At 39.2% G+C, this 26,411-nt stretch overlaps 4 protein-coding genes across 4 annotated transcripts in view; 1 reads left to right on the forward strand and 3 right to left on the reverse strand.

The window, feature by feature from the left end:
* Positions 1 to 26,411, forward strand: part of LOC106536479 (translocating chain-associated membrane protein 2) — a gene marked incomplete at its 5' end in the record, with an annotated part of 31,151 nt that overhangs the window by 1,868 nt on the left and 2,872 nt on the right. Inside the window, 1 exon segment of the mRNA XM_014033772.1 lies at positions 10,711 to 10,868. Coding sequence (XP_013889226.1) covers positions 10,711 to 10,868 — 158 coding nt within the window.
* Positions 9,345 to 14,082, reverse strand: LOC106536480 (AT-rich interactive domain-containing protein 3A). Its single transcript, XM_014033773.1, has 2 exons — positions 13,721 to 14,082; positions 9,345 to 10,055 (listed from the first exon to the last, which is right to left on the reverse strand). The coding sequence occupies exons 1-2, from the start codon at positions 13,754 to 13,756 to the stop codon at positions 9,360 to 9,362; spliced, it is 732 nt and encodes a 243-aa protein (XP_013889227.1). The 5' UTR covers positions 13,757 to 14,082; the 3' UTR covers positions 9,345 to 9,359.
* Positions 15,369 to 23,690, reverse strand: fam219b (family with sequence similarity 219 member B). The gene is made up of 6 exons (XM_014033774.1): positions 23,479 to 23,690; positions 21,409 to 21,517; positions 20,541 to 20,634; positions 20,348 to 20,425; positions 19,698 to 19,749; positions 15,369 to 17,641 (listed from the first exon to the last, which is right to left on the reverse strand). Exons 1-6 carry the CDS (start codon positions 23,551 to 23,553, stop codon positions 17,492 to 17,494), a joined length of 558 nt encoding a protein of 185 aa, XP_013889228.1. The 5' UTR covers positions 23,554 to 23,690; the 3' UTR covers positions 15,369 to 17,491.
* On the reverse strand, positions 24,745 to 26,143 carry LOC106536482 (cytochrome c oxidase subunit 5A, mitochondrial; the record flags this gene model as incomplete). The annotated part of the gene is given in 4 exon segments (XM_014033775.1): positions 24,745 to 24,863; positions 25,177 to 25,299; positions 25,549 to 25,670; positions 26,027 to 26,143. Coding segments are annotated over 3 exon segments (353 nt in total), but the record flags the coding sequence as incomplete, so codon positions are not given.

The following is a 26,411-nucleotide window of genomic DNA, read 5'->3' on the forward strand; positions in this document are numbered from 1 at the left end:
CTCTTGTTGGAAGCCCCCAGTGGGAATGTTCACTGTTTGAAGAGTTAACTCTTTAATTCTGTCTGGAATGTTTCCTCTGGGTGGGGCAGTGCAGTGTGCTGAGCCAGACCACTAACCACTCTACCACTTCTACTGACGCCCCCCGCCACCCCCCCCCCCCTTCATCTTCCTACTAAATTCAATACCTCTATTTCTGGGAGGGGGGCGTGGAGCCACACTTAGCTGTTAAGAGGTCAGCACAAATTGAAGCAGTTTTATGGAAGCACATTTTTTTAAAACATACAAATTACATGTAATTTTGTTGAAAAAAGACACATCAATTGCTATTTTTATCACAAAGTGTATAAAAAGTGTTGTACTGCGAGGTAAATAAGTACAAATTCTAAAGCTGACAATGTTTTGCTTCAGAACAAGGCCGATGGGAAAGACGTGAACATCAATCGAGTATAAGGAAAGACTGAAAATAGACAATATATCTTTTTATTTGAGTTAATGTGATTTAATAAAGATTCTGAGATGTTGCCAAAATGTAACTAGTGCAGGGTGAACCAAAAAGAAAAATGTGTSTTTAATTGATTGGAGACAATTTTGTGAATCTTTTAATTTTCTTATAAGTTTCATACAAGACTACAGAATACAAAAAAGAAAGCTGTCAAATGTTCAGTGTTGCCTGTASGACAAGTCTACTTGAATCTGAAAGTGCAAAACCCTATTTGCATCACCCTTATTTGTTTCAATTTCTACACAAACTTACCAGCATTAACACGACCAGCACTAAGCTACAGTTCATAAATGATAGTTCAATGAAACATGTAAAGAAGCAGAGTTAAAAAACCAAGCCAGTCCTGTTCTACCCAGTCAGCTCCTGCTTTTAATAAAACAAAGAAAACCAACACCTATAGAACCATGAACTATGAACAAACTGACATAATCCCCAAGCAACACAGTAGAAAAACTGTAAGGGCACAGCTCAAATCAGGTGTTTTTTTTTACTTAYGTATGTACACTTAGAAACACAAGTTGTTGAGAATTTGACATCCTAAGAAGAAAGTTTGTGAAAGACCTGCTGACAATTTTCTGTCTAGTTTGTTTCATCCAACACAACCTGCAGCCATCGCCGTTGAGCTCTCATAAGCCTAATTCATAAGACAGCTCGGTCCGGGACTGACGCGTGTTCTGTCCTCCTTGGATCATTCTGAGAATACATGAATGCGAAAAGGCGAGTAAAGTGAGCCCGCCTCTGATGCCCCTCTGAGCCCCCAAGTGAGGTGGTATCAGAGCCGGGCCCAAGCCGGGCAAACCGACTTGTGAAAAAGCAACCCGCGATTATGCATTCAGAAAATGATAATGAGCTGGTGACATCCGTGAGCGACCTCTGGATTAATCAACAAACAGATTTATTACTGAGGGAATAATTAAAGATGACGCAAAATAACAATTTTGTAGTCATTTAAAAAATATTGAACCATAGAATTGTTAAAGTAAGTTTATTTTGTTTGTTTGGTTTGATACGATGCAGCAGACGTCCGTCACACAATAAATACGTCCACTTCAGCCCAGCGGAGATCTGCCCAACGCCTCATTTGATTCCTTGCTTCTGAGTTCATTTCTGAACGCATTCATGCGATTGGGACCTGGCCGGCTTCTGTGATTTTATGAATGACTCGAAGGAGCTTAAAGACGGACTGGTCTGTGTGGCGATTTCGCGGAACTGTCTTGTGAAAGAGGCTATAAAGACAACAAGAATCAAAAGTTAGGTTAAAGATTTCTCAGGTGCTTCACACAAAGTAACTAAAAAAACATTTTCAGCTAATTTTCCAGCAAGTTTATCTACAGATACACTCCAAACAAGTCAGCACCCATTTAAAACCAGTGAGGTAAAATTACAGCTAAATTGCACAAATCTAGCCTAGTCTAAACTTTACTGAAATCACTCTGCATTTTAACAGTATGCAAAGTGTAGGCGCCTCACACTTCCTCTTCACTGACAAAACTACTGTGACAAACCTGAAACCTGGCTCATAGYTTGATTAGAGATATTTTTAGTGCAACTAATGGGATTTTTAAAATGAGATGAAAATTCAAAGTACACCGAGCTCATGTATTCAAGCCAGCAAAGACAGTTTAAATATACATGAACGCTACCTGAGAGTTTATTAGGAAGTTGRATTGTATTTATACAGTTTAAAATGATTTGAGGGAACTTATTACACTCACAATGACAGACAATAGCTTGTGCACCAACTTTTTTACATGAACCCATTGTCCTCCAGTTAGAGTTTTTCAGTTAAGTAAATGCTGTGGATTGCGGCTTTCAATTTCCTGTGTAGTTCAGCAGTTTGAGCTCAGCTAAATATCACAGCCTCACACATTATAGTTGCCCTTTGTTCTGAACAAGCACTGCAACAGGTTTTAATGGACCTCAGCCTTACTCATTATTTCTTTTCTGAATGGCCTCCATTTGCTGGCAATTTGTACAAACAGAGGTCAGACGGTAACTCCAGCCTTATTACATCAGCATAACAGGAAGTCCAGTAAACAGAATAATACTAAGTACACCATTTAAAACCCACTGACAGTAATGGCATGTGAGACAACAACATAACACTAAGAAAGCAAAAACCAGGTCAGGTTGACATATGTATACAACATACACAGCAGGCAGTGGGGCCTCTCGACTCCAGCTGAAACACATGGTGACAAAGTTGTGCACTTCTAACGAATACCTTGGTTTTTCCAAAAGATTCTTCAGTAATGTGTTCATGTAACAGGACAGACATGTATAGTTAAAAACAAACCCCTGCATCAATCTTCATAATTCAACTTAGGGGTGCACGATAGTTATCGRCCYGATAGTTATTGGACCGATATCAGGGAATGATGACATCATACTTATCGGTCCGATTTCATAACAAACAGAACCGATAATATATGTACATGTTTGCCAGCGCTGCTTTATTTTTATCCGTTTTGGTCAAGCCGCTTCCTGTTCAGCACAACCCGAGCAACGTTCAAGTTGCGTCAGAAAAAACAACTTTCTCACCAGAACAATAATTATAATACTCCGTGCTGAAAAACAACCAGTCATTTTAAGAATTATTTATATTATTTTACCAGTTAACCCTGTATGTTACACACAAGCTTTATAATTATAAACATCAGAACAACTACTCCCAATTTGAGAACATGTAAGTCCGTTACCTCCTGAATGCAGCACAAAGTCTGTCTRCTAAAATGCTAACAACAACAAGCTAGCGTTCAAGAACTCATCGGGATTCGGGACTTATACGTATTATTCCTGAGGCTCTTGATAAATCCAATAAAATAGCCAAAGATGACTCAGATCTTAAGCACTTTAGCAATGGAAACGATGGAGCTTGACAAGCAGCCGTTCACCCTCGCTAAAGACCGAAGCTTTTTTCTCCTTGTTGTTAGCCATGGTTTACCATGCTGAACAGCGCTGCCTCTGTGTGTCTTCCTGTAAGTATGATGCAGTCGTAATGCATTCACACTATCAGAAGCACTGTTTCAGGTAGAAAAATGTTTTATATCATATATTAACAACAATAAAAACAAATGTACTTTGAATCTAACTTGTGTTAGTGAATTAACTGTTTTGAATTTGTGGAATGACTTTTTCTGTTTTGTTTAAATCTGAGATCAGTGTTAAAGGTCTTTTTTTTATAATTAATGTGTCTTATTTAAAAATATGGCCATTTGAGAAATTGTTTTGTTTGATATACTTTAAGAAATGTTTGTTTGCTAAGAGTTTATTTCAAATAGTATAATTTACAGTGTCATTTGGTTTAGGTATTGTTTATTTATGCTATGAACTTCCCCATTTGTGACTCGTCTTATCTCCTGGCACATTATCAATTATTATTGGTTATCGGCCATTAGAAGGAGAAAGTTATGGGGGCTCTGCACTCGGGATCTCTCTCTCGGGTCCTTGGGCTCTGGTCTTCCCTATGTCTGCCTCATGTCTTGGGGGTTGGGTCTTCGGTCCTCCACAGTCACTATTAAATATTCCATTGGAGAAATCTTGTATATACAGGCATGTTCACAACTGCTCACAAACAGGTGTTTTGATCCGGGGGGTTCTGACTGGTCAAATGTCTGTGTGTATATATCTACAGTATGCATGAATGTATGCATGTATGTTTGTATATATCTATATATATGTATTTATGTATGGGTATATGTAAATATGTATGCATGCCATCCATTTATTTATCCATTTATTTTTAGGTGAGCGGACAGATATCAGGTGTGTGGCCTTGTGTTTTCTTGGTGTATATGTAATATATTTCTAATCTCTATTTCAATCTTTTTAATTACATTTTCTCTTTGTTTTTCCCACTTTTTCTATTTTCTCTTTACTTTAAAAAATCACTGATGATGAAGAAATTAAGAAACTAATATTAAGTTATTTTTTTCTACTGAAGTGATGAAAAAAAAGGAAAAAAAAGGAGAACGTTATCAGTATCGGTTCTTAAAATAAKTTATCGTGCATCCCTAATTCAACTTCTTCCTTTATGATCAAAAATGAGCAGAAAACAATGCCAAACATTCCTGCCACTAAAAGCTCGCACACAATCCATATCGATCTCTTTGCTACAGCCGTGCAGCTCCCCACTTCCTGACTGATGTGTTGCTGGGGCGACAGCTAAATTATGCAATAGCGCTGCCTCAACAGACGGGCTTCGGTGCCTGAGCAGGAAAAGCAGGGCTCGAGAGTGGCAGTCATTCCCGCAGCTCGTCAATACCAGATGCCCAATTATCCAGAAGAACCAGATTTGGTCCACGGTGGTCTGCTCAGCGACTTCTTCCTCCTCCTTTGTTTGCATTCCTCCCACCAGGTTTAGACCATATTCCTGCCTTGGCAAGCATCTGTTGCACTGATTCCCTAAGTCTGTAATAATAAAGCAACTGGGGTTTCCATCTTCAGTAATCCCCAGGATTGCTTGAATATCACTACAATGACAGCTCATCTGCATGACACAGAGTCAACAACAAAACTGTGTAGGTCATTAAGTTGTTAAAATACTGCTGATTCTGCCAATTTAATGCCTTGTTTTGATCATATAACACTGTAATAAACAAGAAGGGTAAGCTGTACAACAACTAACAATAAACTAGAATTTATTTATCATGATGGCTCAAATTTACTGCCTCCAATTTTATTAATGTGTAAAAAAATTCACAGACCTAAATATGGTGTCAACATCTAGCCAAACTAAAAAAAGCAATGTAATAATTCATTTTAATGCAACAAGGCGTGTACAATGAATGTACTAATGGTAACAACAAACCACTAAATAACAGTCATAAAACGTATATATGATAATAAAAAGAGGTCTATATTTCAGTGGACGTTGGAGCGGGGCAATGAAAGGACTGGATTACAGAGGTCGTGTAGCCTCCGTCTTAAAGCAAAAGAGGCCTGAGTGCTGAGGTCGGACGGCTGCCAGCCCATTTCTTTTTCCACACAGCACCTTTGTCCATCCCCGAGCTGGACATTTTTTTACTCCGTTATTTAGGAGAGTGCCGAGGTCAACCTGAATACATCACTGACACAAAAACACCAGTTAACAAGTTCGTCCACATCCATCTGCCCTGAATTAGACATCCATATACATTCAAGCAGGCAGGAGTAATCAACAGCAAGATGGATTAATAGAATACTTGTCAGTCAGGTGTGGCTTATCTCATCCAACTGCGTAACATCACAATTTCAGACGAACAAAAGCGTTAGTACTGTAACATGTTCATTTCTTCAACAGGCAGTTTTAGTTAGACGTTGGTGAAAGGCAAACGAACATTTTACTATCTTGATTTTATCACTTCTTTGCTCTGGATAACATCAGGAGCCAAACTTTTTCTAAATATGGCTTGCCTCATGGCAGTATCTCTGGACAGCAATCGTGCATTAAGAGTACTTTAGATAAAAGCCTCCCCAMTGTGACTGGATACATGAGACGGACAAGCACATGCTAAAGTAAGGGGTTTCCTGCATAAAACTCTCTGTTGTCAGTGTGTCTCCTCTCTGTCACTGCTTTTAGAATGTAATAAATGCTCTTGSCTATTATTTTAGATGAGTGGTATTTGTGGCATCTGCCAGGCTGGTCTCTGGCCCCTCAAAGACAATACCATTTAAAAAAAAACACACACATTGCCAGCTTCCACTGATCCCCTCCCCCTACAGCAGTGCAACCTGAAACTGCCTGAAGAGATGAGCCGTCATTAAATACTGCAGAGCTGACATAATGACAGGAAAGATAAAAGAGAGGAAACAAAAAAAGGCCAGACCAATTCTCGTCCCATAATGCCTCCCCCAACCCCCAGGCTCTGCCCGCCTCTCCTAATAAAAGACACCAGGCCACACATAGGGCACCGGTCAGCTAYGACTTGGCTGCTATGATCAGGCAAATCAGACTAATCCTGCACATCTCACAGTAAAATACAACTCTGTTACTTTCGACACTTGCACAAACGGTAAAGCCATGAAGGAAAAAAAACTCCCCCAAAGTCTCTGTATGGTGATACAGTCAACTACGGCATAAMCTGTTGCTAAACTAAATTTGGAAATGAATTTCAGAGCAGATTATCTTCACCTTTAAAACCTCTCCACTTTGCATTTACAAATAATTGCTCTCCCCTCACATGAACAACGCATAAACCTGTGTATGAACAAACAGAAAGAATATCTCCTAAATCTTACTGGCATCCTTTTTCATCACAATCAGTCAGAACCAACAACCACATTGAGTTGCACTATGTCTGGTCCATGGATGACAGGGTCCCCACACTTTGGTCAAAATCAAATTCAAGGACCTTTCAAGGACTTTCCAGTACCAATTTCCTCAAATTCAAGAACCACGCGTGACGGCAATTACTTACTGCTACCGCAGAATGTTACCAATAAACAGGTTTAATATRACACAAATTCAATGAAAAACTGAACAACATAGACGTTGTTGAGTCAGAATCAGTGAAAGAAAGTGGATTAAATGTATACCCTACATCCATGACATGTAATTATGTCCTGGGAGGTTCAGCAGCTCAGTTTGGGAGGGGGGGATGTGAACATGTCCAGGAGGAGCTGTGGTGCTCTCACCTGGGCTCAGAAAGACCCGCCCTTCTCTGCTCTGATTGGATAAAACTACGAATATGACTCATGTTATTTGTCGAAAGCCACGTCAGTTTACCGTAATCCTGAGTTATCCACCACAACAAATTTAAGGTTTTTTATTTTATTTTATTTTATTTTTTTTTACAGATGATGAAAATCAGTGAATAGAGAAAATTCAAAGACTTTCAAAGTCAAGTGTAACTTTTGGTTGTTTTCAAAAACTTTCCAGGTCCTTGAAATAATTTTTTTCAAATTCACAAACTTTCCAGGATTTCCAGGACCCGTGGGAACGCTAGGATGAGATATGTTTGCAACAGCCCAGTAAGTAACACTGATTTAATTATCACAACTGGGCTAAAGACTTCATCAAATATGTACTACAGAATGGGAGAACTGCCTGAAACTTTGTTTGGCAAGTCTGAGCGTCGCCCTTTGTGTTTCTTATCCTGAATGAGCTCATCTTCACAGCAAAAAGGAAGCAAGTTGCTAACTGTCACGTGGAAATGTTTAATCGGTATTCAGTCATGTGCCAGGTGACTTTATAGTAGCTGCGGGTATTTATAATGTTTTGACTGTCAATAATAAAAACACACCTGCTAATTTTTAACAATGAGGCTGCGCTTAAGGTTGCAAACATAGTTTCAGTTGTTTTTACAAAAGCGCACGGTTGAAATTTTTTGTTTTAATCTATTGACCTTTATTTAACCATTGAGATCACAGATCTCTTTTCCAAGGGAGGCCTGAGCCTGAAGACAACCTATTGTAAATGTTTTTGGTCTGTGGGGGAAACCAAAGTACTCGGAGAGAACCCATGCAGGAACAACTGAAAGGCCCGAGACTGAACCGGAGTTGGAACCCAGGACCTTCTTGCTGTGAGGCGTCAGTGCTAACCCCTGAGCTCTTACGCTGTAACATCCTACTTGGAGGCTACTAAACTGAGAGCAAAACTTTTAAACAAAAAAGAAGACAAGAATTCTCAGTTTTATCCGTCTACAAGACACTTTTCTCTCACTCTGAAACTCTATAAGTCATTAAAGTGTTTTCAGGTGGTTTTATCTGTTTAATGTTGCTGTTTAAAAAAGTTTGAAATATCCAATGTTAGTGTGATGTTCTTACAAGCTGTTCTGGGCGTAACTCCAGTTTCGTGGYATCTTGCAGAAATGCAGATTAACATGCTTCAACTGACAACAGAAAGGCTTTGTTTTGCATGCATACATAAGATTTAAAGGGTGTGTTAAAGTAATAAAACTTTGACATTTTCAGTTATGTTAGGTGCGTGCACAACGTGCCTTTGTCGCCCACCTTAGGGGCCGTGCACAACAGGCTGGGATCGGAGCTGTTTCCAACCTGTAGCTGAAGGCCCTAAACAATATTGAAACATTTTCCTTTAAATAGTCAGTAATCAAATCCCAACAGATGTCCGTCAGGCTCCTTTAGCTCACTGATCAAGCACAGTTAGATCCTGTCCCGTTATCCATTCTTGCAAAGCTACATCCTTTTATATCACTTACAGGCCCTGCAGCTCCAAGTTTAACTCGCCGTGTCCAAAGCTATGATGCTAAACCACATGGAACTTGGCTGGACTCCTGTTGGCATTTCCGTGCTGCTACACTGTGCTGAGGCAATATTTACCTTCAAGGGAAAGTTCACTTGGCACGCAGCCGAAACTCTTGGGGTAGCGAGAGCAGGGGGCGGGTGTGACAGGCTGCTACTGTGTACTACATCCAACCTTTTCACCCACCCAAAATCATCAGTCTGACCCGGCAAACCACCCACAGTCTCACAGCAGCAGAACTGCCCCGCCTAACTCCGCTGCTTGGATCGGAGCCAAACCAAAGCCCGAGCAAAGCGCCAAGAGGGAGGAAGACCAATACACACACACACATACACACTCAAAAAGTGAGCGCAAGGAGAGAAGTAGTGAGCGTAAACACGTTGCACTTCAGCCTGGCCGTCTGCCAAGACTCACTCAGGAGGCTTTTTTTTTTCTCACCACAAAAGCCAATCGGCAGTCAGCCCCCTGCTGAGATTTGAAGTGTTTTACAAAGATACTGCTGAAGCAGAGCACAGCGCAGTCAAGATTAGTCAGCATTTCACTCCGGGGATCTTGGCAGAGAAATCTAAATAACTAGTTTTAGACACTTAATAAGAGTGAGTCATGCTGACAGCGATAAGCCTGAAAATATTTTATGATATGTTTTGAGAGGCAGCATTTAGAAAACACAAACTAAAACATCATTTGGAAAAAAGAAGAATATTTTGGAGATATCAAGTGAAAAGTAATACTGACTTGTCTAAAGTGATCGTCGTATCCCCAGTCGGCTTGTCCGTTAGGAGAGGTGGCAGAGTTGGGCCCTGCAGGGGACATGCCCTCATCGGGTTCCTGCTTCACTCTGACAGGAGGGGAGGCAGCCCTCTGGGGGGCCGACACAGAGTAGCTTGCAAACGGACGGGCCGGGATGCGGGAGGCACTCTGCTGCAAAGCGAGGGTCTGCTTGCGAAGGAACTCCAGACCGCTGGCGCTTCCCTCGTCCTCATCGCTGCCCTCGTCCCCTTCCATCATCTCATTGTCATCGTCCTCGTCCCCGGAGTCTCGACCTCTGTCTTCGTCGTCCTCTCTTTCGGAGTCCACGCTGCTCTGGTTGGAGACTCGAGCGGGCAGGCTGCTGACGGGATGGCCGCCGGGCATGGCTTTGCCCATGAAGCTGGCCCCCGAGGCTCGGGCTGCGGCCAGGATGGCCTGCTGGGCGGCGACCTGCTGCGCGTACATGATGTGGGCCTCTCGTAGCTTCCTCTCTTTGCGCTCCATTTCCAGGCGGGCCTGCTGTTGGCGCTGGAGTTGCTCCATCACCGCCTCCAGCTTCATGCCACCTGAGGAGGTGTTCTGGGGAAAAGCCACGCCGGGCTCCTGAGACATGCTTGGCTGTGGCAGAAGGACAAGAAGTCATGAGGCATGGCTCTTTAATGCAAGCAATGTAAACTAGAAACCTTCTGACACTAATTTGCTCACATACAGAAAACTCAACAGCAGGGTTTTCACTCATTTCAAGCATTAAGAACTGTATAAATCTAGTTTAATAGTTTATTCATTTTGATTAAAAACAAAAATTTCAATACAACAAACAAAAGAAACACAAATCTCATAAAATGAAAGGAAGCAGAAGAAGAAAAAACTTATATCTGCCCCATTTAACAAAAAAAGAATAAAAATAAAAATATATACATATTCATACATGTACACATACATACACACATTCATATACACATATACTCATATACACATATACATACATATACACATATACATACATATACACATGCATAATTTCACAGAAAATGCAGATTTCTTTAGTTTAAATACCCTAAAGATTTACTTGTTTGTTTAAGATGTGTTTTATTTCCACTGATTTACTATTTTGGCAGCATCAAAGCGTAAACTACGCTGCTGAGCTACAAAATGAAGCTGTGTGTGCTTCAGGGCTCACTTCAAACACAAAACACGAAGCCAGCGCGATCATTTGGCAAAGAATTCCTGCATAAATGCCAGCTCTAATCTCGTTGCCTCGGGGTGTTTTCAGGATGACKGTGTTACTCCTGGTGTGCTTGACTCAGTCTTGGCTTCTGTGGAAGTTCATCCGCTTCCAGCTGAGGCGCTGGAGGGAGTTCAGACACGAACAGGCCGTCCGCAAGAAGGCCAACGCAAAGCAAGCCCTGCGGCCACTAAAGAGAGACTCACGTGAGTTCATGATTTACTGAGTGTTGATTTGCAGTGGTGGGCACAGTTCCTCATCCGCGAATGTTTTGCTAACAACATAGTATGTGTGTTAACATAACCACAGATTTAACTCATGCTAAATTAATATTGATTATTTTCTTTTGGATATAAAAACTTTACAACATGCGTCTCCACATTCTTATATAATCACTAATATTGACTTKGACTTGCAGCAGTGCCGTTCTCAACAAAGCTGGGCTGTGAGCAGTGAGCCAGGATAGATGTTTGCATTCAGTCTCCTCTTATAAACAGAGCAGAACTTCTGACTCATAGTTTCAGTTTACAGGAAACAACAGAGACTGAACAAAAACTCAAAAATACACTCAAAATTGTTGCAAAAAAAAAGTTTTTAGATGTTTTCTTTGCAGCTGGGTTGCCATTCAGTCAGATGATTTGTTGCAAGATTTAAAAAAAGAAATGGAGATGCAGTATGTTCACTTTAATCTGGGGCCTACAAATATTATTTATTGTTAATGTTTAAATATAAGAAGTAAATAAGCAGAAACACGATTTCCGATGCTGTCACACGGCTGCTCTTCCTGTTTCAGTCAGCTGTAGCTCCGCCTCCTGGCTTTTACGGAATTTTCTCCAATTTCCCCTCTAAAAGAGACGTGAACGCTTTTAATTATGATCTATAAAGCGTTACACGTAACATGTTTAGGGTTGGTTTGACACATGAGCGGTGTCTCAGTTCAAGGTTTGCGGCCCACCCATGTTGGCCACGCCCATTGCCCCGTTAACCGTGGTGTTATGTTTTACATCACATGCTTTCAATTGGCTTTTTAGGGTATAACTAAATGTAACAACAAAGAAAACATTAAGAACTAGACATGGGTTTTTACGATGTAAAATCAAGTGTGCATTGCCATGTAGCATGTCATTGCAGCTTGGCTTTGCCTGCAACATTGGACTTGCAGAATGAACTTTGACCAAGTTCAAATGTGTTTTCTGTACCAGCTTGTGCCTGTCACATCAGCAGGTGTTTGTATTTAAGGTAATTGTGTGACAATATGAAGTTTGAATAGATTTTTTGTTTAAGTTGCGTTAGCTGGGTTTTGAACCCCGATCTCCCACATGAAAGTTCATGACATAGACCATTAGACCAATGGAGCTGTTGCAAAAGATAGTGGCAGGGGTTGGTTTGTATGTGTGCAGAAAGAGGCCACATTGCCAATACAATTATTGATGCAAAAATGCATAATATTACAACAATAGAGCAGTATTAAGACAATATTATAGTAAAACATCAAAATACAATCATATTAGTATTGTAAACACTGAACTATTGAGATTAAATATAAAAAACTATGGTGCAGTACCAAGTTGAGTACAGCTGGGGTTAGTATTAGACCATTACAAGGCCCCATTGACTCCCATTATCTGAATTTGGAATAAAGTTGAAACATTAATATTTCAAAAACTACAAGTTGTACAGGTACCAAAAGGCAAAGCAATCATTTGGCACAGGACCTTTACAGATAGAAATTACAATGGCAGCTGTAGGACAATGTGTGCAGGAGCATTGGACTTTCAGAATGAACTTTGACCAAGTTCAAATGTGTTTTCTATACCAGCTTGTGCCTGTCAAGTCAGCATGTGTTTGTAATTAAGGTAACTGGGTGACAATATGAAGTTGGAAGAGATTTTTTGTTAAAGCTGAGTTAGCTGGGTTTTGAACCCAGATGTCCCACATGAAAGCCCATGACATAGACCATTAGACTGTTGGAGATGTGGCAGGGTGTGGTGCCAGGGGTTGGTTTGTACAGTGGTTTGCAAAAGTATTCATACCCCTTGAACTTTTCCATATTTTGTCACATTACAACCACAAACATAAATATNTATGTATACACACACACACACAGTTGTACACACTCATCAGCATAACAAATTTTTAATTAACCCCTCAAACATCAGCTTCATATTTTTTCAACAATTTAACTTTTATCATTTTACCAAATAAATTAATCGAGTCAGCATTTTTTTATAATCGCTGTCCAAGTTATTCCACAGTCTTATTCCTTGAACTGATATCTATCCTTCAGGTTTATTCTCAAATCCTTTCAAATTATAACAACTTTCCCTCTTAACAAAATCAGATTGAATATTCAAAGGCAATACATTTTTATGAGCCCTACACATGATTAACAAAATCTCATAATCAACCAACTCATAAAATGTTCATAAAATCTCTCATACTCGTGTAATATTAACATTGAAATCTAAAATAAAATCAGCAAAACATCTTCCCAAAGCTAATAATTTCAAGCTTAACTATAAATCAACTTTCAGTAGGTCAAATGATAAGAAGTGTGTCAGATCCACACACAGCGTTTGAATGGAGGACACATGAACACTTGACGCATCCGCGCCCACTTTTCATCAGCTTCCTTTAAGTTGTGTCACTAAATACATTTTCAAACACCCACTCCAGTGAGGCTAATACCTCGGTAATATAAAAAGCAAACAGTCACCGGAGTGAGTGGAGAGGGGGAGAAAAAACAAACTTTAAAACAGTTAGGCAGCTCCTCCCTGTTATAGCTGCCACATCCTCAAAATAAGTGGAAATCACGAGCGATAAAGGTGAATTCTCTGAGGCTTCTCTCGTTCATTACAAGGTAATAAAATATTAGTGGAAATGAGCGACAGTTGGTTACCTCTTTAAAGTTTATCCTCTTTTTTTTTTAAACTTTCGGTAAACTATAAATGCCTAACGCTTCACCGGAAAAAAGTGGGTCCGTCGAAGAAGGTTTATTTTATTTTATTTTATTTTTAATTCCAGCTCGSTTCGGAGCAGAAGAAGCGCGACCACTCACCATTTGTGCCTTACTGCTGCTGGAGTTGTCCACCATCCCTCCTTCACTTTATCCTCCTCCTCCTTTTTTTTCTTCTTCTCCTTCTTCTTCTTCTTCTTCCCTCGTTTCTGGCAGCCGTTCAAACGCTTGTAAACACACACGAGCGAGAGTGCACGAGCGCGCGCGCGCCGCTCCGCAGACTGCTGCTCTGAGAACCGGAGCTCTGTGTTGTGATTTCCCTCTCTCTTTACCCACCTTCCAGTTACTTCCCGTTTATTTTTTCTTTAATAGATGAGAGGACAGGTCGGTTAATGGCTCGTTCTCATGTCTCGGGAAGCGCCGAGGTTCCTCCCTGTCGGTTTATTTCCCCCCCCACCTCTCTCTCTCTCTCTTGAGTTGACACCCCCCTCACATGGCGCACACCAGCATTTAGACCCGCCCAGTGACAGCAACAAGTATTTAATTACACTTTTGAAGGACTGTCTCGGAGTTTCTCTAATATACACGCGTGTGTTAAAGTTCAACCTTTTAATTTCCCAAAAAATGAAACGGCCACAATGCCCGGGTCAGCGTGCAGGAGTCAATGAATGACCATCAGATGATGTGCAYTAATGTTGAAGGGAGCTCCGAGCAAAGTTTGTTGACAGTTTTATAGATTATGAGCCTTTTTGAAGAAGTTTTCATAAAAAAATATTTATGGTTACAAGAAAGTGTTTTGAAATAGATGAGACAAAAAAAAAAAAACTTTTGGAGTTGAATATGAAGCGCAACAGGTCTAAAACTCTGCTCTGCTTCCCCCTGGTGGATAAAAACCGCTAGTGTTTTTTTAATATTTTTTTCTCTTATCAAAGCTGAAAATATATTTTGTCTTCTCCATTTTTGCAGGTGCGCAGACAGATGTTGGGTGTATTGTCTTGTGTTTTCTTGATGTATATTTCACATACATATTTACCTAATTTCCCTCTGGGATCAATAAAATATTTTTTAAATTCAATTGAATATCTTGTAATCTCTCTTTCAATCTTTCCCATTACACTTCTCATTTTTCTTCTCTTTTTATTCTCTAGATTTACTTCTCTAAAAAAAGTCACTGATGATGAAGAAACTAATATTACGTTCTGTTTTCTACTGCTACGGCTTTAAGGAAAATAAACTGAAATATACACTTATACTTGCTTATACTTATTCTTTTATTTCCCTTTCAGCTACACACAATTTAGGAGTAGAAATTTGCCTCCATCTCACTCTATCGATCACAGAAATCYTCTATTTATTGTCCTTTACTACTACATTTATGAACAGGGAGATGTGCTATATGAGTGACGAATGGCTTCAAAGTGGAGGTGGGCCTGCATCAAGGATCAGATCTGAGCCCCTTCTTGTTTGCTCTGGTGATGGACAGACTATTAGGAGAGGTCAGGCAGGAATCCCTGTGGTGTGTTGTTTGCAGGTGACATTATGAACTGCGATGAGAACAGGAAGCAGGTGGAAGAGAATTTGGGCAGGTAGAGATATGCAGGAGCAGAGGTCACAAAAGGTGCAGGACTTCCAAGTACTTTGGTTCAACTGTCCTGGAAATTTTGAAAATCTTGTTGCCCGTTGCTTTGAATGGTTGCCCAGTAGGCAGCATGCAATAATTGTTCAAATCAAAACACAYCGAAAACGTCCATAACTGAAGTTATCTTTATAATGTAAACATTAAAAGGGTACAATCAAACAAAGGAGTAGCGTTTATCGCGATAAAAACACTTTGTTTCTTGCACTCAACAACACAGCCATGTCACAACGTTGCACAGCCAACAGATTGTCCCAAATGTTGCATAGTACAGGTGAGTCAGGTGTGTACGTGCTACCGGCCACTGGTGTTAAGTGCAAAAAGATTTATCTACAGCAAAACACAACACAGAGCCAGAACCGGGCTCCATATATTGCACAGAAAACTCTTCTGGTCCAGTTGAAGGATTTTGCTCCRCATGTATGACGCAACTCTGTTCGGATGAATTCAGTCACCTCCATAAAAACTGAAAGTTCATTTTCCAAAGCTTCCTACATTACAGTGAATCAGTGTGTTCTAGCATTTCTCTTTGTAGCTTTGAGTGACAATAATATCCTGGCGTGAGAAATAAAAGTTGCTTTTACATTTACCTCAAAACGGTTACGCACGGGACCAGCTGTGGAGTTCTCAAACTTTTACTTAACAAATGTACGTAAAAGGCAAACATCTCTATTTATGCATAAACACAAATCTCCTGAGAAGGTAAACACTCATCTTACGGTTTGTGTTACGGTTTAAAATAAATCAAAGCAAACATGATCCAGAATTTCAGTGCACAGAAAATATCAGTCATTTAGTTTTTTTTTTTAGTTACGCATGAATACAAACCATCAAATCTGAACTTATACATGAGCTGTAACAAACTTGTAACAACTGTTTTCATGTAGACGAAATATAATAATTAGTACAAAAACGTGACAAATGTGACACGGAAACTGACTTTTCTTTGGAGTTATCATCAGGTACGACACGTTAATCCTGGCCACAATAAATATTCAAAACCTGGAGACTCTTTCCCCCATCTGACAAAACATTTTTAAACTAAAGCAACTTTTAGATAAAAACTTTGAATTTACAGATTTTTGCCAAGTGTAAAAGTCAATGACAAACTTACTCAAGTAGTTTTTGCCTACAATTCTGAACTTTAAAAATACTGTTGAATATTGTTGGGGTTTTTTTTTTTTTTGGAAATAAACATACAATGCAAAGATTATGAAAACCAACTGTAGTAAAATGTCTTGTACTTGCTTTTTAAGCCACAACCAGCAGTGTGATAGTGCCAAGTGTATGTAGATTTAGTTTGAATATACCTAGATATTTAATAATAACAATAATAATAATAATAATAAATTTAATTTGCAATGCACTTTTCATTAACAAAAACCTCAAAGTGCTATAAAAGTCAAGTGAAAACAAAAATCTCARCTATTTAACCATGTCAAAGAACTTCTCCAACTCAAACTATGTTTTTTGTAAGTTACAATTTGCTCAGTGACAGCTTATAAATATCGATTTACTTGATAGTAATAAAAAGGAGCATTTACTCCTTAACCAGGAAGAGGAAATTAAGTAGTTTTACAATAAAACCACACATTTGTCCAGTTTAGTGTTCAGCTTCTAAGCTGCTTTAGGAGCCATTTTATTTAGCGCTAATATCATTTGGAGTTAAAGTCATATGTAGGTTTTGATGCTAGATGTAATAAAAAAAAGCAAATATAAAAGAATTAAATACTTTGTAATCGAGTGCCATTGCTTTGATTAAGTTAATGTTAAAGAGTTAATGAATGCAGATAAGTTCAGAGGGCTAACATCAGTTCAGAGAGCTTTATAAGCGTGTTGTGCTTATAAAGTTGCAGACCTGTTTGAGAAAGAAAAAAAATACATTAACCAGCTCCTCCTTGAGTCAACATGGTCATACAACACATGCTGAGCGACTTGTATTCTGTTCAGTCTAAAGATGCAAAAAAAAACAAACGGTTAAATAAAACTTGGTCAGGCTTTGGAGTCACAGTGGGATAAGGCTTTGCTCTCGTGTCCACCTGCGTCTTCTTTGTGGGGCTGAGCGATCTCAGAGCTCCTGCGTCAGGCGTCAAGAGCCGCACGTCCTCTGAGCGGCACGCAGCAGCCGAGCAGGCGGGAGAAAGGAGGTCGTCTGGCTCCAACGACGACAGCCAGCTGACATTAGAGCCGAGTCCTCGTTTTTTTATTTAGGTCCGAGACCCCCGTCGGCGCTGACGTCACTGCACGCAGCAGGACGGGGGCTCGCAGCAGCAGCACACAGAGGAGCCCATGGCTTTGGGTGGAATCAAGTCCAGGTCTTCATCATCGGGGATCTCATCCAGGCGGTAACCGTCCTGAAGCAGCTGCCTGCTCAGGTCAGGGTGGATCTGGAGAGTGGTGGGAGACACAGAGGGTCCGCATCACTATGCATCCCAGAACAGAAGGGCTGAACCTGACAGACGCCCCCTAACCTTCTGCTTATTAGAAAATGTTTGAATTGACTGAAAGTAACAACGTTCACACCGACCAGTCCTAATGCTTAATTACAACTTATGCTTTGATACAGTTTTTTTTGAATGATCATTTGTTACAATTTAATCATGTATTTGGTTTGGTACAACGTATGAAAGTGACTTGAGTCATAAAAAAAAGATAAAGGCCACAAATTTACTGTTTTATCACAGCCTGCTATTCTTTCTGGACAACATAATAAAAACACTGACTCTGAGTTCAAATAACCAAGACCTCCATCAAACTGAAGGGCTGCATTAGACTCATAAACTCAACGGGAACAAAGCAGGTAAGACTAAATTCTAATGTGAGCTCTAAGAAATGTTCAAACAAACAACAGTGTTACATAACAGCAAATCTGAAAAAAAAAGCTGGAGGCTCGGCGTATGTCACTAAAGGCTAAAACAAGAAATATTACACACCTTAATACCGTGACATTTACTTTCTATTGTGATCTGTTCCTCCTGAAAATACCGCAGAAAAGCAACAACTGGCAGCTCCTGTGAAAGCTTGGCACACATATCTGTTGTATGATTTAACCCGAGCTGTTATCTGTTAAGCACTTCAAGATAAACAAGTTCATTTAAAAAGGGATCCATGATTAGTTGTAACATTAAACTTTATTTGATAAACATATTTTAAATGTAAAATAAAGACTGTAAAAATACAGTAGGCTGTTTAGTTTTTATAATTTTTCAACTTAAAGTTTAAAAATATATTACACAGCCGGAGCCATTTTATTTACACTCAAAGCATTCTGGGTAAATGATGATGTGGATAGGTCCTCAATGTGAGCGAGCTATATCCACCCTGAAGGTTAATCTTGGACAATATCTGATGATCGGCTCTTTTAAATGAAACCAGAGAGCGTTGACAGAGAGGAGAAGGTAGAAATGACTCAGCCTGTAACTGAAAATATGGATGGAGGACAACAGAGCTGCTTCATGGAAGAAGAACCTCAGCTTAGCCTGTTAGCCTTCGTGATAGCGCAAACACTATATTGCCTGATCTGTATTAGCTCGGCCCTAGCATGACAAACAAGCTAAACTGAGGTCCTCCATCCATATTTTCAGTTACAGGCTGAGTCATTTTTGTGTTCCCCTCTCTGTCATGTGGATGGAGGACCTCAGTGACGAGAGGAGAATGTGTAGCTCTGAGCTAATACATATTTATGGTGATAGCGTTGGGGCTAACGCTAAAGCTAACAGGCTAAGCTGAGGTTCTTCTTCCATGAAGCAGCTCTGTTGTCCTCCATCCATATTTTCAGTTACAGGCTGAGTCATTTCTACCTTCTCCTCTCTGTCAACGCTCTCTGGTTTCATTTAAAAGAGTCGATCATCAGATACTGTCCAAGATTAACCTTCAGGGTGGATATAGCTCGCTCACACCGAGGACCTATCCATGTCATCATTTACGCAGAATGCTTTGAGTGTAAATAAAATGGCCCCGTTTGTGTAATATATTTTTAAACTTTTAGTTTAAAAATTATAAAAACTAAACAGCCTACAGTATTTTTACAGTCTTTATTTCACAGTTAAAATATGTTTATCAAATAAAGTCTAATGTTACAACTAATCATGGATCCCTTTAAAACTTCCAGTGTTTGTTGTGCAGAGAAGCCGCCTGCTAGTTCCAGGGAAATAATGTGTCAAATATGTCAAATATTTACCCTGAGACGTTTACTGAAACATAAAAGGTGAGTGTTTCATTGATCTACTTCCTCGAGATTGTGCTCTGAAGCATTGTTGTGTTCGTGAACAGATTAGGTAAGGGAAAAAAACAAAACAAAAAAAATGTTTTAATAAAGCCCCGAGTGATAAGAGGATTGATTTTACTTCCACTCCCATGAGAAACTTGTCATACAGCCAGTTTGACGAAGTGCCAAAAAGAGATTCAAAGAAATCTGAGAAATGTTCTGGGAACCAAACTCACCTCTGCTGAAGAGTATCCTGAAGAGTACTGCTCAAAATCAATCTCTTCATCGCTGAGGAAAATAAACATATTCAACTTTTAAAACAAGAGTGAGTTCAGGAGCCACGTGTTTATGAGCTGAAAACRTTTTAAAGGGAACTCTGATTTGTTTTAATATTAGACATTATTTCATTTACTTCAAATGAAAAACAAAGACTAAATATACTGCAGGCTGTTTAGTTTTTATTAATTTTAAAATATATATTGTCACACGCAGGCTGCATCATTTTATCTACACCTCAAAGCATAACGGGTAAATAATGACGTTTACTTGAGGCTATTTATTACGAGGCTTTTTGTTTTTTTGCAAGCGAGCTTTATCCACCTACTAAAGCCATGTACGTATATTGGTGATAAATGCGTGGCATTAGTTAGCAGCTAATGCTATATCACCAATATGTAATGTATAAGCTCAGGTGCTAACACTTAATTGTCATATATTTATGGCTAACACGAAAGCTAATAGGCTAAGCTGTGGTTTGAAATCTACTGCAGGTAAGATACTGACTACTTGTTATCAGTTTAACTCCCAAAACCTGTCAAAGTTTATAGGATTTAAAATACTGACGTAAGCGCAGGATATGAAATAAGACTTTGTTTTGTGACCTCACCTGTCAGAGTCCAGAGCGACTAGGGTTTCATCAGCCTGCTGACTCAAAGCAGCGTAGCCCTTGTTGTATTTCACTGTTCTAAAACAACAACAAAAAAAGAGAAACAGAAATATTTCAGAGAAAATAAATCTTCCCGTGTATCATGCTGACATTGTAGAACGTGGCTTCCTGATTTCCCATCATGCTTCCTCACCTTTTAACCCCTTGTCTGGGCTGATGAGCCACCAGGGGCCCMGATGAAAGCGCCTTCTTCTTCAGGGCCTTCCTCGCCATCTCTCTGTGTTTTTCTTTGGATTATTAGAAAACGTAAAAAGAAAAATTACAAAGCAAAAAAATATGCTGCAAATGATGACAGACTGGTTTGATTAATATAACGTCAACATGAACGTCAGAGCTAATGTATTTGTCCTTAAGATAAGGACAGAAAGCTTTAGTGCAGCTCCAGTTCTTATCAGACACTTGAACATGAGGCGCCAGCTCTCCCAGGAGAACTGTTTGACTCTGAGATCAGAACACAATCAATCAGGGACATGTTGATAAAACAATTCTGCTGCACCTAGTATTTACACATCGGCTAATTCTAATTGTGCAACCCAATAATAAATCAATCATGGGTTGATAGAAAGGCACTATGTAAGTACAGTCCATTTGGCTTGTTTGATACCAAACGAGTGGAAGCTATTTTAACGACACACTGAGGTGAGGTACTAAATATGTCCTCCCACCATGGGCAGATTTACTGCATCAATAACTCCTCTGAGCCGAAATAATCTTGATGTAGGAGAATTGCCTGGCCTTTAGCAAAACACACACAGCAATTCTCTCTCCGGTGTAAACGCTAAATTAATAATTCTCTATGATTTTCTAATCTATCTGGACCCCTTGAAGCTGTTAAGCCCCGCCCACACACCACACTATGATTTCATAGTCTGATAAACAAGTTAGCTGCTCTGTAAATCACTTCCTATGCACACAACTGAACGAATAAAAGCATTCACACCACGACTGCTGGCTGAGATTGAGCCGTTTCAGTCTGTCTTTGTGGTAAGGACATTACTCACGTAGTTTGAGGTGAATGGCCGGAGCTCTGGACATGATGTAAGGTCCTCTTTTCTCCACCGGCCTGACGCCTCCATCTGTGGTTTTGGGTCTTGTGCTGCTGGCTGGTCCCTGAAATTAGAAAAGGGGAACAGCTATCATTTCAGCTAACATTTACGTATGCACGGAAGAAAGAGAATCAGCTTCTTCTTTTTTATTTTTTTTACTGTTGACACTTATTAAGAATAGCGTTATCATTTGACTTATTAAAGATTGGTCTGTCCTAAATTTACAACTATGAAATATATTATGCGTATTACTTCCTGTGACCCGTAATTGTAAATATTGAGGACACTGGTTTTAGACAAGTTGTCTTTATTCAGGGGGACTAGATTTTAAGTGTTGTTTACAAAAAAAAATTTTTTTGTTATACAAGTAGGGTTGGGCAATATTGGCAAAAAAATTAATCACGATTAATTGTGGTATTTAGCTGATAATGATTAATTTGACGATTAAACCCCTGGAGTTCCTGGGCAATCTTATGTCCTAGTCACATGACCAAGATTTGCTCTTTATAAAAATCTGTTCCAAATTGTGTTAAAATTACAAACTTCAGGCTTTAAATCAAATTTTAAACTGTGTTGATAGATAAATAAATTACAGAACTTTTTAAAAATGTTTATCATATTTGAAGCGGAGAGGAGCACCGAGCGGACTCTGCCTGGTGGCATTTAGGGCTGCCACAAACGATTACTTTTATAATCGATTAATCACCGATTTTTTTTGATTAGTCGACTAATCAGATCATACGTTAATTGAATATAAAACATTCAGTTTATCACGTCAGAATGCAGCTGCTATTATATAACCATTGTTAGATTTTAGCTATATGCTAACTAAAAATAATTGCTGTGGAAGGTAAGTTCTGCTCTGCAGATATTGCACAGGTTTCTCTTTCATTTTCTTAAAATGATCCCACACTTTGAGCTGTTGCAGAGTAGCCATGATACCAGAGCCTGTCTGTATAATGTCTTGTGACGTCCACGGCCTACCCCAGTTACCACTACTGTGCATGTGTGTCAAGGACAGAAAGGCAGATGTGGCAGTGGAAGGTGTCAAAGCAGTTTGGAGAGAAAACCAAAGTAAAGAACAACAACAAAAAAAAAAAAAGAAAAAGAAAACGATTAATCGATTATTAAATTAGTCATCGATTATTTTAATAATCGATTAGTCATCGAATAATCGATTAATCATGGCAGCCCTAGTGGCATTAATCGTATTAATCGTCAAGTGCCAAAAAATAAACAGTGTTTTTCTGACGATTAATTGCACACGATACGATTATGCCCAACCCTATATACAGTCCAAGTCATTAAATAACAAACAAAACATTTCACACACAACAAAACAACACAAAATAAAATGAAAGGCAGCAGAAGAAAATTTTTTTTATATCTGCTCCTTTTAAAAAAAAAACACATATGATAAAACAAATAATAAAAACAAAAAAATTCACCTCCTCAATTTAACCCCTAATTGCTCCAAAACAATGTTATTTTTTATGTTTGAGGTTCTACTCATCCTAACAGGGGAATAGGGTTGCCTATCACTCTTGGCTCCTCTTTTTGGAGGCCATGCTACTTTGTAACACATGACTATCTCTGAACTTATTTTCAATTACAAAAATAATGTCAAGACCCTCACCTTGATATTTAAACGAACCCAAAAAGGGTCCCGACGCTGACTTTGAGGAACACTAACATCACGTGAGGAATAACTCAAGTATTTATTTTATTATTTTTTTAAAGGTTGGATAAACAAACACATCAATTTGTTTGGGTGTAAAGTCTGTCTCCAGTAAACTTGCACTCTGATGAGTCGTGGATATATAAAGATRTCGAAATTAAACTCAAATCCAAAACAAAGGCTACAAGTCATTTCTGTGAAATGGAGAGCAGTGAAAACACCTTGAAGCGGACTGTGAGCTGTCATCAAGTCAAATTAACTGTCAGACGAGCTAAGCTAACTAGCTAGCCTAGCTTTCCTGTTTGTGACAAGCTAAGCTCCAAACCAACGAGCCTCGGTCGACTCACCGACAAAACCTGTTGTTCCTGCGGCGAATCCAGCACGGCGTCTCTTTCAGGCTCCTCCATTATGTCGTTCATCATCTTGGATTAATTTGTCACAGTTTACACCCCGACACTGTCATGACGGCCGTCCTCCATAAATAAACACAGTCAGGCACTTCTCCTGTTAGCCAGCCAGGCTAACGCCACTCAGTCAGCTGAGGTTTATGCTTCCGGGGGGAAAGAAAATCCAAAATAAATCCCCGAGCAACTCAAGATAGCTTTAAATAATTATTAATACAATAGTAATAAATAATCAGATGCCATGATGGCTTCAATTTATGTTGGAAACTTTATCAAACTCATTTTAGTTTCTGGTTTTACACTAAAAGGACGCAAAAAAATTAGATCAGTAAACAAATCTATTAATTTAATAATATACTATTTTACTGGGCAATGGTTTGACTGTCTGCAGCATGTATAATGAAGTACAATTATTTTTTACTTTAACTCAAACAGCATTTGCAGGTTTTTGGCGCCACCTGGCGGCAGAGAACATACTGAAAATCTGCAAAAAGTCCTTTTATCCTAGTTTTGTGCTAATTAATGGCAAATATTTGTAGCTACTTCAGAGTTCAGACTCAAGTTTTCTTTAATTTCCACTCATAACATGCAATATTTACTTCTCAGATTTTCCTGTTTCTGCCCATGTTTGACACCAGAACATCATAAAATTTATGATCAGTGCTTATATAATGGTCAGAAATGAACCTTTTTGTAAGAGGTGACTTTTAATTACATTTTTTCTATAAAAAAAAACGCTTTTTTTGTTTCCCCATTCCAAGTAAAATAAAAACTTTGCTTTTGGGTTTGTGATTGACGATACAGTGCAATWTGTCATGATAAAAGGTCTGCACTTTTAGTGTTTCTTTGCATTCTACAATCTACACAAGTGTGCATGTAGGTTCTCCAAAAACTCAAGAAAAAAAACAAAACAATGGTGATGAAAAAAAGAAAATCAAAGATTAATTTGATAATGTTGATCCACTTCCTGTTTTCTCTTTTCCATAGCTGTCAGTATCTGAAAAAATACTAGAAGTAAATGTCCATTTCCAGCCGTCATAAATCCTGTTCTCAGAGGAGCAGCACAGATCTTTAATAATTTCTCAAACTTTATATTACTAGATGTTTTCCAGCATTCCTGTTAAAAGTAAAAAGCAGTAGTTTGTATTTTACTTTGTAATGGCACACCCATTTCACACAATTTTTTTTCCCAAAAAGTCAACGACTCAATAAAGTGATTAATATTTCCTTTAATTTGTACACAACAGGAGAGAAAACTTTGAATTAACAATATTGACATTTTCAACAGGAGAAAATCAGGAGAACTTGTCTCTTCATGAGAAAAGGTCCTGAAAGCAGAAGAAAGAGACAAGTTCAGAACTGTAAGCATGTTCTGTTCTGTTTGTGTGTAGTTTGAGTGAGTCAATTTGCACAGTGTGTGTATAAACGAACCACACTTATATAGCTTCTTCCTATCAAACAGAATACTCAAAAAGCTTTACAACAYCGGMGGCAATGAGGAGCTTCAGTGCCTTGCCCCTCTACAYGTGACTGTATGTTGGTGGARTTGAACCCCAGGCTCACTCGTTGGAGGATGACTGCTATAACCACAGAGCCACAGCTGCTCTGTGTGAGTCAGTGTAGGATTTAGTGCATTCTCACCCTGACTGTCTACAACTTGTCAATTCCAAGCTCCTCTGGTGTTGAGATGCCAAGTTCTGTGAGGGTGGGCTTCAGCTCCTGGATCAGGTAGGGATAGATGTCCTTGTGAGGACCTGCTTTGTCCTACAAGAAAAGATGCAATAATGTTAAGAGGGGAAAAAAAAACATTTTAGTCACAGGTAAACGTTTCAACAAGAGGTTGACAAATGCTCGTCTAAAACAATAAGATCTTGTCTTAGATTTTATTTTTTGTTCTTCTTTTACTTTATTCTTTCAAATTCCTGTCCGTTACCTCTGAAGAACTGCATCGTTTACCAGAACAAATTTAAGGGAAGGAGCTCCAGCTGAGCCAATAAATAGAAAGTGACTAACCCGGACGGCCTCAAGGATACGGATGGCGCTCGCCAGATCGTTCAATCTCCGACAGGCCCTGAGAGCTGAGTCCAGTATCTTGGGTTCCGGTACCAGGTCATACCCAATCAGGGTGTTCATGCCTTTAGGTTCAAACAATAGACAACAGCCACATTATTTAACAGAAGCAGCAATGTCATTTAGAGGTGAAAAAGTAACGCATGGCTTTCAACAAGACCTCCTACAGATGGTTATACTGAGCAGGATTAATAAAAAAAACAGTTGACAGATTTTGATGTTTTTATAATCAGAAACAAGACATAACTAAATTAAGAAAAAATTAGTGGAATTAAATCCAGATCAGAGCGAGTCAGCCCAGCCTGAAGAAAATACTATTTTGGTTTTAAAACAACTCAAATTCATAGCAGCAACAAAAGTTTAATTAACAAGAAATAGCCATTAAATCATAAAAAAAAAAATCAACAACAAGTATTATCACCTTTCCTCAGCTCCCAGGCATCAATGTCAGGGTTGCTAAAATAAGTGGCCCAACGGGAGTCAAACTCCTCATCCGTCTCCTCTTTGACAAGGGAATAACATCTGGCGGCCAAAGGAGCTGAAAAAAAAAAACATTTTAAAATGATTGCAACCATCTTCTTTTGACCACCACCTCTTCTATCTCACCCTATCCTCACTCTGACTACCTCCATGTCCTCTCTTCCTGCATCTTTATATCTCCTTTTTGTCTGTTTTCCCCCCACAGCAATTGCATCTGTAACATCCTCCAACATATAACCTCTGTCCCTCCCCTGGGGTCTCATTTATAAAGGATTGCGTGGAAACCAAACTAAAAGTGAACGTACGGCCAAAAGGCGGAAATGGCG

Source organism: Austrofundulus limnaeus, unplaced genomic scaffold (assembly GCF_001266775.1).
Source record: "Austrofundulus limnaeus strain Quisiro unplaced genomic scaffold, Austrofundulus_limnaeus-1.0 Scaffold1837, whole genome shotgun sequence".
Classification (NCBI taxonomy): Eukaryota; Metazoa; Chordata; class Actinopteri; order Cyprinodontiformes; family Rivulidae; genus Austrofundulus; species Austrofundulus limnaeus.

Excerpts from the sequence above, each read along its gene's own strand:
- LOC106536480 (XM_014033773.1), bottom strand. The coding sequence starts at position 13,756 with ATGGTGGACAACTCCAGCAGCAGTAAGGCACAAATG. Across the intron at positions 10,056-13,720 it reads GCAGCAGTAAGGCACAAATG|CCAAGCATGTCTCAGGAGCC; the intron begins GTGAGTGGTCGC and ends CTTCTGCCACAG.